Consider the following 15485-nt stretch of genomic DNA (forward strand, 5'->3'; position numbering starts at 1 on the left):
AGATGGAGAAGCAGAAACATTTTTGCAATATTATGCCTTTTCTACTTCAGAAAGAACAAGGACGCATGCGAGACAGCGTGTAAAATTTGTAAAGTTTACGAACAAGAGATTGTTTCTGATGATACAGTTGGAAAGTTGTTTGTGAAATTTCAACAAAGTAATTTCAAAGACGAAACGCGCGATCTAGACGTCCCTGCACTATGAATGATGATTTATTGGAGCATTCACTATCGCCGAAAATCCTCGTTAAACAGTACAAGAACTGGCAAAGAAATTAAAAATTGCAAAAAGTATTGAATATGACAGTACCACTTGAACCTGTCCCCGCAGAACTTTTCGGATAACCAAATACATGGCATAATAGAGGGTTCTTTCTTACAGAAAGAGACTTCATTTTGTATAGAAACTTTTTTGCTTGTAAAAACTTTCTAATAATTTAATATTATTTGTGAAAATTTGAAAATAATGTTACAGTAGACTAAAAATTTTTTTTTCAAATCTCTCTCTCTCTCTCTGCGTGTGTCTGTCTTTTTTCTATTCGTGCGAAATAGGGAATGACCGGCAAAATAGAACAACGTTCTGTCGATTACATATTGTAAATGGTACAATCGCGATTACTCATCTCATATCTCTGACAAATCTATTATCACTATGCGGCATATGTGACTGTAGACTGACGATGACGTCTGCTGGCACTCACGTAACAAAGACCAATATTATTGTCGGTGACTTGCATAACTGCGTATAGGGCGTAATGACAAAAACTCGACTGATTACACAACGCTGCATAACAATGCCACTTGCAAATGTGTAAATAGGCTTTACGGCTTACGGCACAAAGCTCGACTGTTTACAAAGCTCACTTTCTTTCTTAGCCATTCTTTTGCTGGCTCTTCCAAAAAACAGCGATTAACTCCAGCTATTCTCCTTTCTGCCATTAATTAATTAATATCAACTTGATAGCAAGTCAAAGAATGTATCTTTGATTATGATATAATACAGATAATCTTATAGTGTACACGCAGTAAAACTACATACGTAAGGCTACGAAAAACGCAGAAATTTAAATAGATCTATTATCTGTTAATAATAATTGTTATTACAAGAATTTTTTTGCAATTTGAGGAATTTGCAATTTAGAAATTTTTCAATAATAAACTTATAATTACAAGCCTAAAGTATTATATGTTATTTAAAAAATTATTATTGTACATTATTAAATATAAAAAATAACGTCTATGACTGGTACAAAGTTTCACGGCATTTTTATCTTTTTTTTCACAATGTCTTTATTTTACTCATATATGAGAGTAATCTCAAAAGACATATTTGTCGATATACATATTTATAATGATAATTTACGCTTAAATTGTTACAGTACGCTGAAAATTTAAAACAAATTATTGCATGGATATATCTAAAACTCATTTTACGATTGATAAACAGTTAAATTTGTCTTGTGATTATTACGTTTTATCGACGTAATAATGTGATAAAGCATAAAGGTATTGTTATACCTTGAATCTATTTGATTCAAGAGCTTTCAATAGCGATGACATGAAATTATATAAAGGGTGTTTATGTATGTTCCAAGAATAGCATGTGTTACCTAAACAATTATGCATAATATGCATTATGCTTTTGAATTAATTAAAGCAACAGCTTATGTAAATATATAATATAATAACGCAAATATATAAATAGATTCATATATTCAACATATATTTAAGTTTATCATTCTTATAATTCATAAGAATAATAAACATACGTAAATTACGTGTTTTAAAATAATTCATAAAATTTTAGTGCTATTACGTAATACTACACTTTTGACAAAAGTGAAACATTTTTATGTTTGCGCTGTCGTTTTCGAATAAATTTCGTCGCCATCAAATTTTTTTTCTGCATGGCTGCCAAGTTGCAATAACGAAACATCTTTGTCGTTAATTGGATACTCGGGTCGTTGCTTTATTGTAAAAGACAGTTATTAAAACATTTTTCTCTGTTACGTAACGCTCAGCATATCTCCCTACCAATGCATGTGACATTGATTTTAGTATTATACATATGTATATTAACACGTACGTAACAAAAGTCTTAGAGATCTCAAATTGGCATAAACATTTATGTTCTCTTTTTCATATTAACAAAATTACAACCAACATATGTGACTACATTTATAATAAAACTAGCTTAAATCTGTAATTTGTTTTAATTCTATAGCTTATTTAAATCTGAAAGTTCGTTTTTTTTATGAGCTACACTTACGACGTAATATAATTTTTAAAATTTAATTTAATCTCTCTCTCTCTCTCTCTCTCTCTCTCTCTCTCTCTCTCTCTCTCTAGTTAACTTTCATGACTGAATAAAGCACGTGGTCTCCACTTAACCATACGACATGGAAGCGCACAATCCGCCCCCAAATCTTTCTATCGATCGCCATCCTCATCACGATGTGGAGCTTCGATTTCCCGTTTTCTTTAACTTTAACTCGATCGCTGCACATCTACTCGAAAATCAACCTCGACATCGTTTGTCCTTGACGTTAATTGCCAACGACGATCAGCTGTTCGGGATTTTCATCTTCTCGTCTGATTATGTGACCGAAATAAGACATTATGTATCAATGATATGTGGTGGACAGTCGCTTCACTATTCCGAGCTTTGTGAGGATGGATATATATTTGTGCGTTTCGCGGTCCATAATATTCGGAGCATTCATTTCCGGCAACACATTTCATCACATGCGTGCATTCGTTGTCTCTCTCTTGCACGGATAGTCCGTCTCCACTCCACACAGGAATAGAGGAAATATCCTAGAGTTCGGACGAGACGAATTTTGGTCTTGTTTCTATTCCTCGGTTCCATATTTTAATGAGTCGAATCATTGCATCTTTTGCTTTGGCGATTTTTCGCTTTATTTCGGAAGCGCAATTTCCATTCTTGTCGATGTAGGTAAGATCCCAGATAGATGAGACTTTCCATTGTGTCTATATATGATGATGTCGGTGTTTGTAAGCTTGCCGACTCGGTGTATTAATTATCATAAGCTTGGCTTCGCATTTATTAACACTGAACTCCACTTCTTTACTCTTTTAATTATGAGTCTTTGTAGCAACTTTTTCATACCTTCCATGGAAGTGGCGAGTAGCATATGTATAGTTTCGAACACATTAGAACATCGAATGTCAATTTTTACATTTTTACAATTTGGTTGTTGCCGTTGGTGTATAGATTACGGATGAGGCCAATTAGGTGCACTCTCATTCCTTTCAGGATCGTTCACAGTTTTTCTCATCTCATGCAATAAATGACTTTTGTATAGTCAATGAAGCCTCTAGCACCCTACCGGAGTGTTAAATTCCTAGCTTTTTTTAAATTTAATATCTAAACTAAATTTTACACAATACATACTACATCTTTATATAGTGTGTGTGCGTAATATTTTACTCGTATAATTGATATATCTTAAAGTTATATATATAATATACATATATATATATATATATATATATATAAAGTTATTCACGAATTTTAATTATCCACTTTTGCTTTAGAATCAGAGCACTACTTCTATAATACTTGTAAATCTAACTTTTTAAGTTAGATTTATCATTACATGGAAAAGATCAAAGAGGATTTGAAGCGAGAATTCGGCGCGGGTCTGAAACGCACAATTTTCGAGCGATCCCTAATTATTAGCATTACGCGCTGCACATGCCAGTTAGTCGCCTGAAGAACGCTCGTTAAACAGTGAATGAAGTGATTATTCGAGTTGTAGTTACGTCCTATCCTTATGTAATCAGATTTATAACGTAATATAACATGACACATAATAGCTCTTTTTGCAACAAATTACCCTTAACGAGTATGTAAGCACAGAGGTTATATCGCGCCAGGAGTGATTTTGTCTTACAACGATTAAAGAATTATTATTATGCAATGTCATTTAATCGAGTTTTCTTAATCTTTTTTCTAAATCGTTTAATTTACGTGAGATCAGATAATATGTACATAATAATTTTTTCTTTACTTTGCTGCAAAATTGTCACCAAAATTATATATTAATAATATACTATTTAAATCCGGATTTCATACCAGCTAATTAAATTAGCTGATATTCAATAATGTGAACTAAAGTTCTTTCTTGGTTTTACTTACAATTATCGATTATTATTATTTAAAACATCGGTGCGATAAATGATTGATCTCTGGAAAATTTTATTTCCAACGCGAGAGCCATAATATATGATTCGTACGTTTCGACGGTTTCGACCGATGTAAAAGAAAGCGAAACGCAAAAAATAAAACTGCCCACGCGTATATATGCATACATAACTTATATATATACATATAATATACGTAAAATTATCTTGGGATGTATTCTTTTATGTAACTTTTATGTAATTTTAATATACCTATGATATTACGTATCCAGTGCTCGCCAAATGTATAAATAATATTATACATTACTGTGTGCGTGTAAAAATCTTGTAATATATAAATTGTATAATTTAATGGGCGTTAATGTAATATTTAATATAATATTTAGTTAATATTTAATTAATAGTTGGACCAAACAACAAAGATAGGCAAATTAAAGTTCTATTTTTTACTTTTACTAAATTATCATTTTTTTATGTGCATGTACTATATATCTACATTTTAATTACATCATTTAAAATATTGAATGGAAAGTTTAGATCAATTTATTAATAATATAAATTATTATATTTATTAGCCATTCTACACATATTTACACGGAATACCTTCTTGACGGAGTATATTATTATTCGGATTTGTACAACTCCATCTCAAAGGATGTCTCAAAATAACACATTGCGATATACATGTCTGTAATGATGCGTTCGTTTGCATGTCATCGATTATTCCTTTGGGATATATATATATATATAAATTGTGGATGTATATTTGAGAACATTACGTCTACATGCAACTTTCTAGACTCTATACGTGCGTATGATTGAAAGAGAAGTATTCTATAATAGCCGTTGTAATTTTTTCTATATAATATATTTCGTGCATCAAGTGTTAAATGAAAAATATTTTATTTTATTTATTTAGAATTTATCAAAGAAAAGCTTATAGTCTTTCTTTGCCTTTGAATAATTTTGGTATATCTGCATCGAGACGTATATATATACATATATAAATTCATAAATTCTTTGATATAAATAAATTATACGTATCGACGTATCGATGGATTTTGACTTGTTCTGAATGTAAAACGCATTTTTTCGTACAATGTATTAGTAAGTAAATCGTAGGGGTGTGATCGAATAAGAAACAAACTCGTACTATTGCTTTTAAGCGTCTTTATTGATTCTGGATCTTGATAATGGAATGTAAGAGCGGAATTATTCGATGACGGATGAGAAGGGGATGAAGAGAATGAACCGCGGATAAACAAATCCGTGGTTGATTTTTGAAAAAGATTTCAAGTGTGCGTTGACCGATCAATTTGCGTCGATGGAAATTGGTCCTTAATCTCCGATGCCTGGTATCTGGTATTCCCTGGTGTTTAGACAATTAGGCCACGTAGGCTGCATAACTCTTATACGCGTACGGTAAGGCCGGGTATGCCGAATACGCGCTATAAGTCGGTAGGCTGTATGCGCTGTAAGCTAACGGCGCGGAAACGATGGGAGCGCTGTAAGATGTTACAAGCGGGGCGCCGATGATCGCGCCGGGTGCCGGTGCGGGTGCGGGTGCCGGCGCAGCCGCGGCGAATGCCAAAAAGGCGAACAAGCACAACTGTAACAATTTATCACATTTAACATAGTAAGAATTGTAATATTATACGATATTGTAAACAATCGATATTGTAATACGGCACCGCAAATGCTAATAATAATAATAATAATAATAATAATAATAATAATAGAAAACTCCTCTTGTGCGGTACAAATAACGATCACTTTTTCCTTTTACGGGAAATGAAGGCAATCTGAGATTAGGCGCGAGAAATATCTTATTATTTAATTTGTTGTGAACTTTTAATAGACCTGCAGAGTTTCAGAATATATCTCTTTTGTTAAATTTATGCGTCACGTTTTTTTCTTTGGGTTAATTTATAAATTTATAAATAATTGGAACGAAATGTCCCTGAACGAGAATTCTTTTTCGCGAATAACGCGACGACGAGGCGTACCTTTCTCGATGAAGAAAATGAATTTCGCGAAAATCGCGAGTATATGTACGATGAATTAAGCAAAAGTCATTCGTATTCGAGTAAATTGGCAAACGTGGGAATTCTAAATTTGTGTAAATAAATTTTCGTTTTCTCTTCCGCGTGAAGAGGCTCACTTATTTTGATTCAGCGATAAATCGAAAAGTACATGACAAGCGAAGATATGAAATTGCAAGATATATGTTATGAAAAACTAAACGCATATGTGTGATACACCCTGTGTATGTCCATATCTGACATTATTATGTGATAAAATTATTACGCGAGAAAAAACAGATAGCAGATTCGATTTTCTTCTCGATAGAAAATCGACAGACAATCGTGAAAAGTGAAAAACGGATAAATCTCGCTGAAATCTCAATTGACTTACCAGTTTGAACATCTTGGAGCTCGTATATGTCTGGCTTGCAGTCAGTACGATAATACTCCAAAATACGACGTACCACGTCTTATATAGGAGTAAGGAATCCGAGTCTCCTTACCTCCACTTCCCGTCTCCTCACCCTTCGCCTCACCTTCTCTTTCGCTTCTTTTCTTAACGCACCTTCGAAGAGGGCGTCGCCTTGTCTCAAGCGGAAAACGAACATGCGCTAGGCCGCGATTTCTTCTTTTTCCGTTTCTTTCTTCAGCCGCGGTTCAGTCGGCAACCAATGGAGCTTTGTTGCGCGACCGTACATTAATAAGGGGTAGGGGTGCGCGTGATGATTCTTCAAGGTCGCCGATGACGGCCAGGCGTGGTCAGACTACTCTCCTTTTCTGTCTCGGGAGCACAAACGGGAATATATACGCCACTAAAGTTCCTTGTCACAAACAAACCTGTTATGTTTCACAAAAAGCTGCCTGACTCATCTAATAAGTGATTTTATCAGTGTAACATCAAATCTTGTGAAAAAATCTTAAATTTTACCAGTAAATCTGTAAAATCAAGTCATATGACATTGCACTCTTTCTTTGTAAATAGAAATGTATCGAAAGAATTACGCGGGATTGCTGCACGATTACTAATTTACTTATAAAACCTTAAAAAATATTTATTTATTATGTCGAATAACCTGTTAATAAAAATTTTTGTGCTAATTCTTTTTTTTATATAGATTTAAGAAATCTGCTGTATCACGTACAACAGTTTCGAATCTTATCAAATTTTACGTAATACTTTATATAATTATCGCATGCCTGCACTTAAAATTTTTCTTATAATTAGATTTAATAATTCGTCGCCAAAAATTTACAGATAACGCATTATTGCAGATCGACAATTAGTGATTGCTTGTGATTTTTACCTTCGTTATATATATATGTAACGACTTTGTCCAGACATTGATACCCGAAAAATATTTCTCAAATAACGATGACACTGATCTTAACCTGTAATTTAATTTTTATTGTAATGAAAAATTTTAAGGATATTACCATATATTAATTATGATGTACTATATATTTTGACGTTAGTAAAATAATAATAAATTAGTAATTGTTACTTTACTTTCACGCATTTACCTACTTATTTTTACCGAGCTACTTATTTTTCACACATTCTGACGTATACGTATAGCGCTGGAGATACACATATAATAAAGGTATTACCCGCGATATTACCTATATTCATTTATATTCCTGGGAGAGACCTTTAAAATCATTTTGCAATTTGATTATAGGTCGTTGAAGAGCATTTGATGTACACTCACGCCTACGTGCCTATTTAATCGCTTCAGAGAAGCAATTGCTTTGAATTTTTGGCAAGCATTGTTCTTCAAACATCACCTATATATAAACTTCTAATTTATTAAGAATCAATCATCTCCGCTGTCAATGTATGACACTCAATGTATGACATCATTTAGTTTTTATAATAATAATTACAAGCTTATCTAAATATATTATGTCCGTATTTTTATTCATAAAGATATAATTGTCAAAAAGAGAGAACATTGGACGGAAATACACATGATAAAAAATATGCAAAGAAATAGAATGCATAACTTGTTGCGTAATAACAAATGCTTTGCTTTTATTTGCAAAAATTGATTTTACTTATCTATTTTTAATTAATTTTTATTAAATATCTAAATACGCGCAACAAGTTGGAATATTTACTGGAAGTTATAATATCGACACTATTATCATTATATTTATTACGTAACGTAGTTTTGCACTTTGCTTTAAAATGAGGTATTGAGATATAATCATATTTGTTGTTTGTAGATTTTATCGATTGTAAATTTGATAATTACATACAATTTTCACATAAATTAAATAATAGTTTCTAACACATACACACACGTACCGTGTTGTATGTGTACCATACGTGTGAATTAGCTTATAATTTAACGATATACTAACTTATTAATACAACGCTGCACATTTATCTTCTTCGATTATCCTCGCCAATTCAACTGTGTAACATCTGATAGAGTAATTATCTTGTATTGTTATTTACTCTTCGATTCTACCGATCTTAGCCTCCATTATCGATGCGTGAAATGTAAGATTACGTAAAGATGCATTGTCTAGTTGACAAATAAGCTCTCTAGCTATAACTTGCATAATTAATATATGATAAACAAAAGCTGCTGAATTTCTCGCAATAATTCTATTTGATTCATTTTGATGGAAATCAAAGGAGAATCAAAATGACCTATTTAATCTTTCTTTTAATGTCACGACACGAATAAATGTTGATACACTTTCGACAAGTTGTATTGGTTTATTTTACGTTTATATTCGGTTGCCGAGTAAATCGAGATTTTCGTTTCCCCATTTCAATTTCTTTCGATTAACGCGAGAGTTAAAGTGGCTTCCATTAAAAATCCCATTAAAAATTTTATAAAATTTACGTCCATAATATATGCTATATATATTATAACTTCTCCTTATTATTTCTTAAATTTATCTTTCTTTAACTTGTTTTTTTACATAAATTTACAAAGTAACATTTTATTAATTTCCTTTATTATGTCCATTCCTCTACTATTAACTTCTTTTAATTTGTTCATCTTTTTTTTAAAGTTTGGACGATATTAAATTTTTCATGAGAAAATAAAAATTAATACAACACCTATAATCTGTAATAAAGCACGATAGGCATAAAATATAAATATAAATATAACGTATAAAGTTTTATTGTGAATTTTATTGTGAAAAATTAACATTTTTACAATGCCGTCATATCGGAGTAATTTATGTATAAAGCGCAATCAATTGTGTGTACATTTAAAAGGTTCAACAAAATATCAATTAAAGACATGCGTAACGAGTAGTGTATATCTATAGCAAATCAAAAGAGTATCTATAAAAAATCCTATTTGTTTCTGTATATTCTCGACATGCTAAATTAGTTAGTAGGATTTAATCAAACTAATCAAAAGCAGAGTGATGTTGTTAGTGATCGTATCTCGAGAGAGAAAGATCAATCGATCTACATATAATTTCGAACGAACGAGCGTGGCGCCGATTAAGGTGGCGCGGTGCGGCGCGGTGCGGTTCGCGGCAGCGTTCCGCACGCGGGCAGACTTGACGAACTTGAACTTGAGAAAAAATATGTGGGCGCCGCCTTGAAGTTCTTTCTGTTCGCTGATGAGATCCGGTTGACTAAGCGAGAAGAAGGGAGACTGGAAACCAAAACAGGACTGACCGTATTGAGAAAATTATACTAGCCAGGGGCTACGCGACGTCGATGATCTCGTTGTACGAACAAGTTTTGCTATCCCTCTCTTCCTCTCGTTTGCTTTTATTTCTTTGATTACGTCGTGACATAAACCGCTTGAAGCACTCTCCTGCGTTAAACTGAATTAAACTCGTATCACGTATATTCGTGAGTGTTGGCTTTCCTTCATTTTACTTCAAATCAAAGAGATTTTAGAAGCGGAGGAGAATTTCTATATGATTTGTTTTGTGCTTGCGTGCAGTGTGTTTACTGAGAAATATTAAATAATCTTCTCCAGAGACTTATATAGCTTATATAAATGTTAATAAATAATAATATTTTAATGTATGACACAGCTGAAGCTAATAATAACATTAAATATCATAATAATTAAATAAATAAAGTTAACAAAGTTTTTTTATGATTAAAGTATGATTAAGCTTTACTTGCATGATAGCTAAAACTAGAGAGAAAAAGAAAGATAAATTTTAATTCAAAAGTATAGATTGTGAGTAAAGAATACGATGAAAATTCAGATGGAAAAGTTGGATTTATTGAAATCAGTATTACAATTAAATATTTGACATGTCACGAGATAAAGTTTAAATTCAACAACAACGATGTTTATTGTCAATTGATCGATTTCGCCATCAAAATTTCCAACAGAGATCGAAATAGCGATCGAGATTTGATTTGCGATAGATTACAGTAGAACTGGAGCGGAATAGGCAGTGTATGCAGCAGGTGCAATGGCATGAGTGCTGTAAGCTGCTAGAGGCGTCGGTGCGTAGACGATCGGAGCTGCAGCCAGAGGAGCCGCGGCGAGCGTGTTGTAATTTCTGGCGACCACTTGGCTGCTACTGGCCGTCACAATCGGCGCTGGCACTGCTGCGATTGCAGCCGCGGGTGCCGCCAAAACCGCTCCCGGCACAGGGGCAGGTGCAGAGCATACGATAGTCAGAAGAACGGAAAGAATGCACTACAAAAATTGAATGATATGTTCATTGACCAACATCATGACGACGTAGTGAAAAAATAGAGGAGAGATAGAAACACATTAATTCATTAATGTTTATTTGTCAATAACATGCACAAAAATTGTTATATATATAAAATTTAATATATATATATATATATATATATATATATATTAAATTTTACAAAAAAATATTTCTGAAATGTAGAATTAGAAAACACTCTATAGTGGATTTTTTTTGTAAAGAATGTAAAACGATGATAATTGAGCGCGATTAAGAATCATTAAAATTCAAATGAAAAATACTTGATGAATTACATTATTATATCAAGACAATTAAAAATACTTGATAGAGGATTTCAATGTTAGAAACTCACCAGTTTGAACATGTTGAATGGTTTAATATCGAGAGTGCTACTCGAAGCGAGGAAAGAAAAGATTCTGCTTTTCGAATGAAAAAGCAAAAGCCTTTATAGCGCTTTGTTCGACCCCCAACTGGCACTTCGTCGAGGCCATCAGTACCTCTACCTCCTAGTTAACGAGCACCACGTCTCGATGCGTGAACCGCGCCTCTTTCTCTCTTTCTTTCTTGGCACGACTCTCTCTCTCGAAGAGCACGACGAGCATCGTCAAGTGGTTTTCCTTTCCACGCCGACTGACGTTTTCGTCATTAATTCGCAACAATTGTTCAACGACCTCCGATTAATAGTTAGTGAAATAGCGACGTTATCTCCACTAATGTTGCTCAAACGTGCTTTTAAGAATCAATTTTATTTGAATTTTTTCCACCTTCTACCTTCTTCAAATCTCACGCATCCACACGCAGGATGTTAAAAACTATCGGAATATACTCTCGAGAGTTTATATAATTTTTAACATCGATTTGACAAAGATTTTCTTCTTTTTCATATCTTTTCTTTATATGTACATACTTATACTAGATACGTTGACGTTAGATAGGGTTGAAATACATGTTATTTTTTATCTCTTTGTGCATACATCAATTAAAAAACGTTGCAAGGATTGATTCGATATATACTATCTAACGCGAGATCTTGATAGATTTTGCGAGAGGAAGATAGAAAGCAAGATTCGCGGATTGATGAAACGGAACGTGTATGAATCCAAGGATGGAAGAGTATATACTCTATACGATTGCTAATTTGATCTAATATACGAATAGAGCTGTTCGCTAATTGTCAGCCAGTAGCCGTAAGGCGATCTGGACGCGTTTCACGTAATCATTTTCCCTATCGCGCAACCTTGCCATACATTGTATTCGATCACGTATCTAGGTGGGGAGGATTACGTAACGACCCATTCCGCGCCATTCTCGTTTACATAATTGCGATTGGGCAGATATCTCGGACACAGAAACAAGCGATTTGTGGGATTCAACCCATCGTTCTATCAAGGTTATTATATGTATATGGTTTCAGAGATAGAAAAGACAGCTAGATCTTTTGTCGCCAATTTTTATGTCTTTACACTTCAAGAATGTATCATCAAAATTTTTTTATCTTAAGAAATGTAAAAATATGTCGACATTACTAGCTCATTGTCAGTCTTCAATATATATTTACATATTTGTACGTTTGTTTTGTTCTTCTTATGTATAATTTACTGCCATTAATATCCAATGATCTAATATATATTTTGAGTGAAATAAACATTTAACTTGATCGATATCTTAAATATCTATGAATTTGTTAATTCGCGATATATCGGTGAGTTATATACGATGATTCTCTCGAAATATTCTCGATTCGTGCCCGCAAAGTCGTCATCACGAATCTGGTCGCGATTTTCGATCGCGACATTCTGGGTTGCGCATCGATAATGTAGATACTTGACGATTTACGTAACGTAACTTCTTCAGCAAGTGGCCGCACGTACGTAGCCGAAGAAAGTGCGTTGGAACGCATGGCTAATCGAGCAGATGCCGAAACGAAAGCGATCGTCGCCGAATGATTGAATGATCGCGTTGCGTCGAAGAAATATCGCTAGATAAGAATAAGGATTCGCTGGTACTCGCGAGATCCTCGAGTACCAGTTTTTTACACAGATCAGACAATCGCGTTGTGCGACGCATGAACGGGACAAGAAGAGATATGCGTGCATCGGAAGCCTTCAACCTGATTAAACTCGAGCGAGCGGCAGCAACCTAGTTGGAAACTCGAATCTCGCTCAGCCACATCGCAATCTCGCAACCTTGGAAGACATATCCTGCTTCTGATCCCCTTCTGATCGCACGCCACGACGACGCCACGGCAAAAACAAATTCTGGCGATCGTTTGCATAAAGCATCCGTTCGAGGGCATGAATCGATCGTTGATCCCAGCCGTTCTATCCCTTTTGATATCTTCACAAAGAAATGTGCCGATCGGAAAAGAGATCCGTTTTGCGAGAACATATTATCATTTTTTGAATGAAAAGAATGAAATATATTTATCTTAAATCACGGAATCACATTGCGCGTGCGCGCGTATATGTATACCTATACTGATTATTTATAGGAAATAAAATAGAGAGCAATAATAAATAAATAAATATTACATCTTTGAGAGAAACAAGAATATGACATATTAGATATTACTTGGAAAAAATAATAATTAAGCATAAATAATTTTGTTTTACCTTTAAAAAGTAAAAGAATGAATCGTAAAAAAAAAAACACGAAATTATCTGCTCAATAACAGCTAACACTGCAATTATAATACAACATATGCAGCGTTATTGATTCATAACGCGGCTTGTATCTCATCTATCTATGCAGAATAATTAATTATAATTTACACATTGTGTGTATACACATTGTGAGCGCGCGAGCGCGCGTTTATGTGTACATACACACAAATATTATTATTTGTATATATCGTATAAGAGAGAAAAAGAGTTATATATCTTACAGACAAAATCCATATCAGTACTTGAGTAATAATAAAAAATATGGCCTGAAATCCAAAAACGGATCTGCACATAGTAAATTATTCCGGATGTGCCTCCGCGCGCGCGAATTGTACAATAAATCGTGATCACGGTGGGAGAGAGTCTTTGTTCTCGTAAGAGAAGGCACGATGTATATAAAAGACACGGAGTAATCGAGAATAGGCATCGCAGTTTTTGCAGCGAGACAATCACTTACGCCGGTTACCGCGGTTAAAATGATGACCAAAATCTTTGTGAGTTTTCGTGAATAATTCAATACATTATAAAGATATTTTTTGTTGTTGTCCTTATTATAATAATTTATAATAAGAAGAGAAATTAATCTTTCGATCAATATCTAATTTTCGATAAATTTTCGAATATATGTATTTTTCTCGCTCTAATATTTAAACCAAACAAAAGATATTTCAATATACATTTTCTTCCATATATAATATAATCTTACATAATTTTTTTACATAGAATAAAAGTCGTAACTTTGAAAATTTCTCCGCAATTAATTATACCATACGTGTGTCCGTCTATTTAATACCGCCGCGGTTTTGCGCGTATTCTGTACGCGCCAAGACACGACCATGATACGACTCTTAATGACATTCGCATATTTATATGAAATAATAGAGTTTCTCTCTGCAAATTGTTTTTTCGATTATTCCGAATTTATATGTTTGCAGATTCTCGTTGGCGCTTTTGTGACCGTCTGCTCTGCCGGAGTAATTCCAGCGATTTCAACGATTCCGGCGGCAGTGCCAGCAGCTTTGACAGTCGGAACCTACGCCACGAGTTACAACGCACACGCTATTAATCATGCCATAGCCGCCCCATATGTAGCAGCTGCACCTGCGCCATTGGCTTATTCCGCTTATCCCGCTCTGTCGGCCGCCTATTCCGCCCCTATCATTACCGGAAGACGCTAAAACGAAACAGGCGAAAACCTAGCCAATCTGCCTCCGATGGATCCAGTAAACTCTAACTGGCAATTGCTGCATTATTAACATGCAATAACTACTTTTTCCATATGCTTCATCTTTACATATTGCAAATATACAAATATACTGATCGTGATTTTTTATTCTACTTTATCTGTTTCCCGTCCTCTGTGTATACTCTGCAGTCATTTTTATTCAAGTCCCGTAAAACAATTAATTCTTTCAAATTTTTTTTTTAATATTATTTGTTTATGTACGCATATATTTACGTTTTAGATTTATGTGTAGCAGTAAGCGATAATTGTTTTACACACGGAGAATCATTCCAATCCACTCGAGAATGCGAGATTTGGAGAAGAAAACATTTAATGCATCTTTTAATATTCCAGTAAATCCGTCTATAAAAAAGATAATTTTGGATGAAAGAAAATACATCTCTCTGCTTAATCATTGCCATATTCTATTAATATAACTTACAATATTAATGTCGATAAACCTGATACAAATATAGTCTGTGCCACATTTTGTACTCGTAAACATTTCTTTTGAATTTTTCTTTTTGTCATGTACACGCATATATATACATATATGTGTGTGTGCGTGTGTGTGTGTGTGTGTGTGTGTGTGTGTGTGTGTGTGTGTGTGTGTATATATGTATATACATACATATATATTAATAGATATATCGTTTGTTGTCCTTACATTATGCTGCACAAATTATGATGACAAAAAAAATGAAAACGCAAGCGCGAATGTATTTTAAATAAAAATCGA

At 33.7% G+C, this 15485-nt stretch overlaps 2 protein-coding genes across 2 annotated transcripts; one reads left to right on the plus strand and one right to left on the minus strand.

Annotated features, from left to right (window-relative positions):
• Nucleotides 1-5319: 5319 nt before the first annotated feature.
• On the minus strand, nt 5320-11335 carry LOC105450896 (cuticle protein 12.5). The gene is made up of 4 exons (XM_011691001.1): nt 11211-11335; nt 10565-10836; nt 6582-6636; nt 5320-5775 (listed from the first exon to the last, which is right to left on the minus strand). The coding sequence occupies exons 1-4, from the start codon at nt 11220-11222 to the stop codon at nt 5551-5553; spliced, it is 564 nt and encodes a 187-aa protein (XP_011689303.1). The 5' UTR covers nt 11223-11335; the 3' UTR covers nt 5320-5550.
• Nucleotides 11336-13909: 2574 nt separating this feature from the next.
• Nucleotides 13910-14847, plus strand: LOC105450871. Its single transcript, XM_011690967.1, has 2 exons — nt 13910-14015; nt 14457-14847. The coding sequence occupies exons 1-2, from the start codon at nt 13998-14000 to the stop codon at nt 14697-14699; spliced, it is 261 nt and encodes an 86-aa protein (XP_011689269.1). The 5' UTR covers nt 13910-13997; the 3' UTR covers nt 14700-14847.
• The last annotated feature ends 638 nt before the right edge of the window (nt 14848-15485 follow it).

Source organism: Wasmannia auropunctata, unplaced genomic scaffold (genome assembly GCF_000956235.1).
Source record: "Wasmannia auropunctata unplaced genomic scaffold, wasmannia.A_1.0 LD336055.1, whole genome shotgun sequence".
NCBI classification, from domain to species: domain Eukaryota; kingdom Metazoa; phylum Arthropoda; class Insecta; order Hymenoptera; family Formicidae; genus Wasmannia; species Wasmannia auropunctata.

Bases quoted from the DNA above. Each gene is read 5' to 3' on its own strand.
- LOC105450896 (XM_011691001.1), bottom strand. The intron at 6,637-10,564 runs GTAATCTATCGC...CGTATTTTGGAG, and splicing joins TATTCCGCTCCAGTTCTACT to TATTATCGTACTGACTGCAA. The intron at 5,776-6,581 runs GTAAGTCAATTG...AAATTGTTACAG, and splicing joins GCTCCAAGATGTTCAAACTG to TTGTGCTTGTTCGCCTTTTT.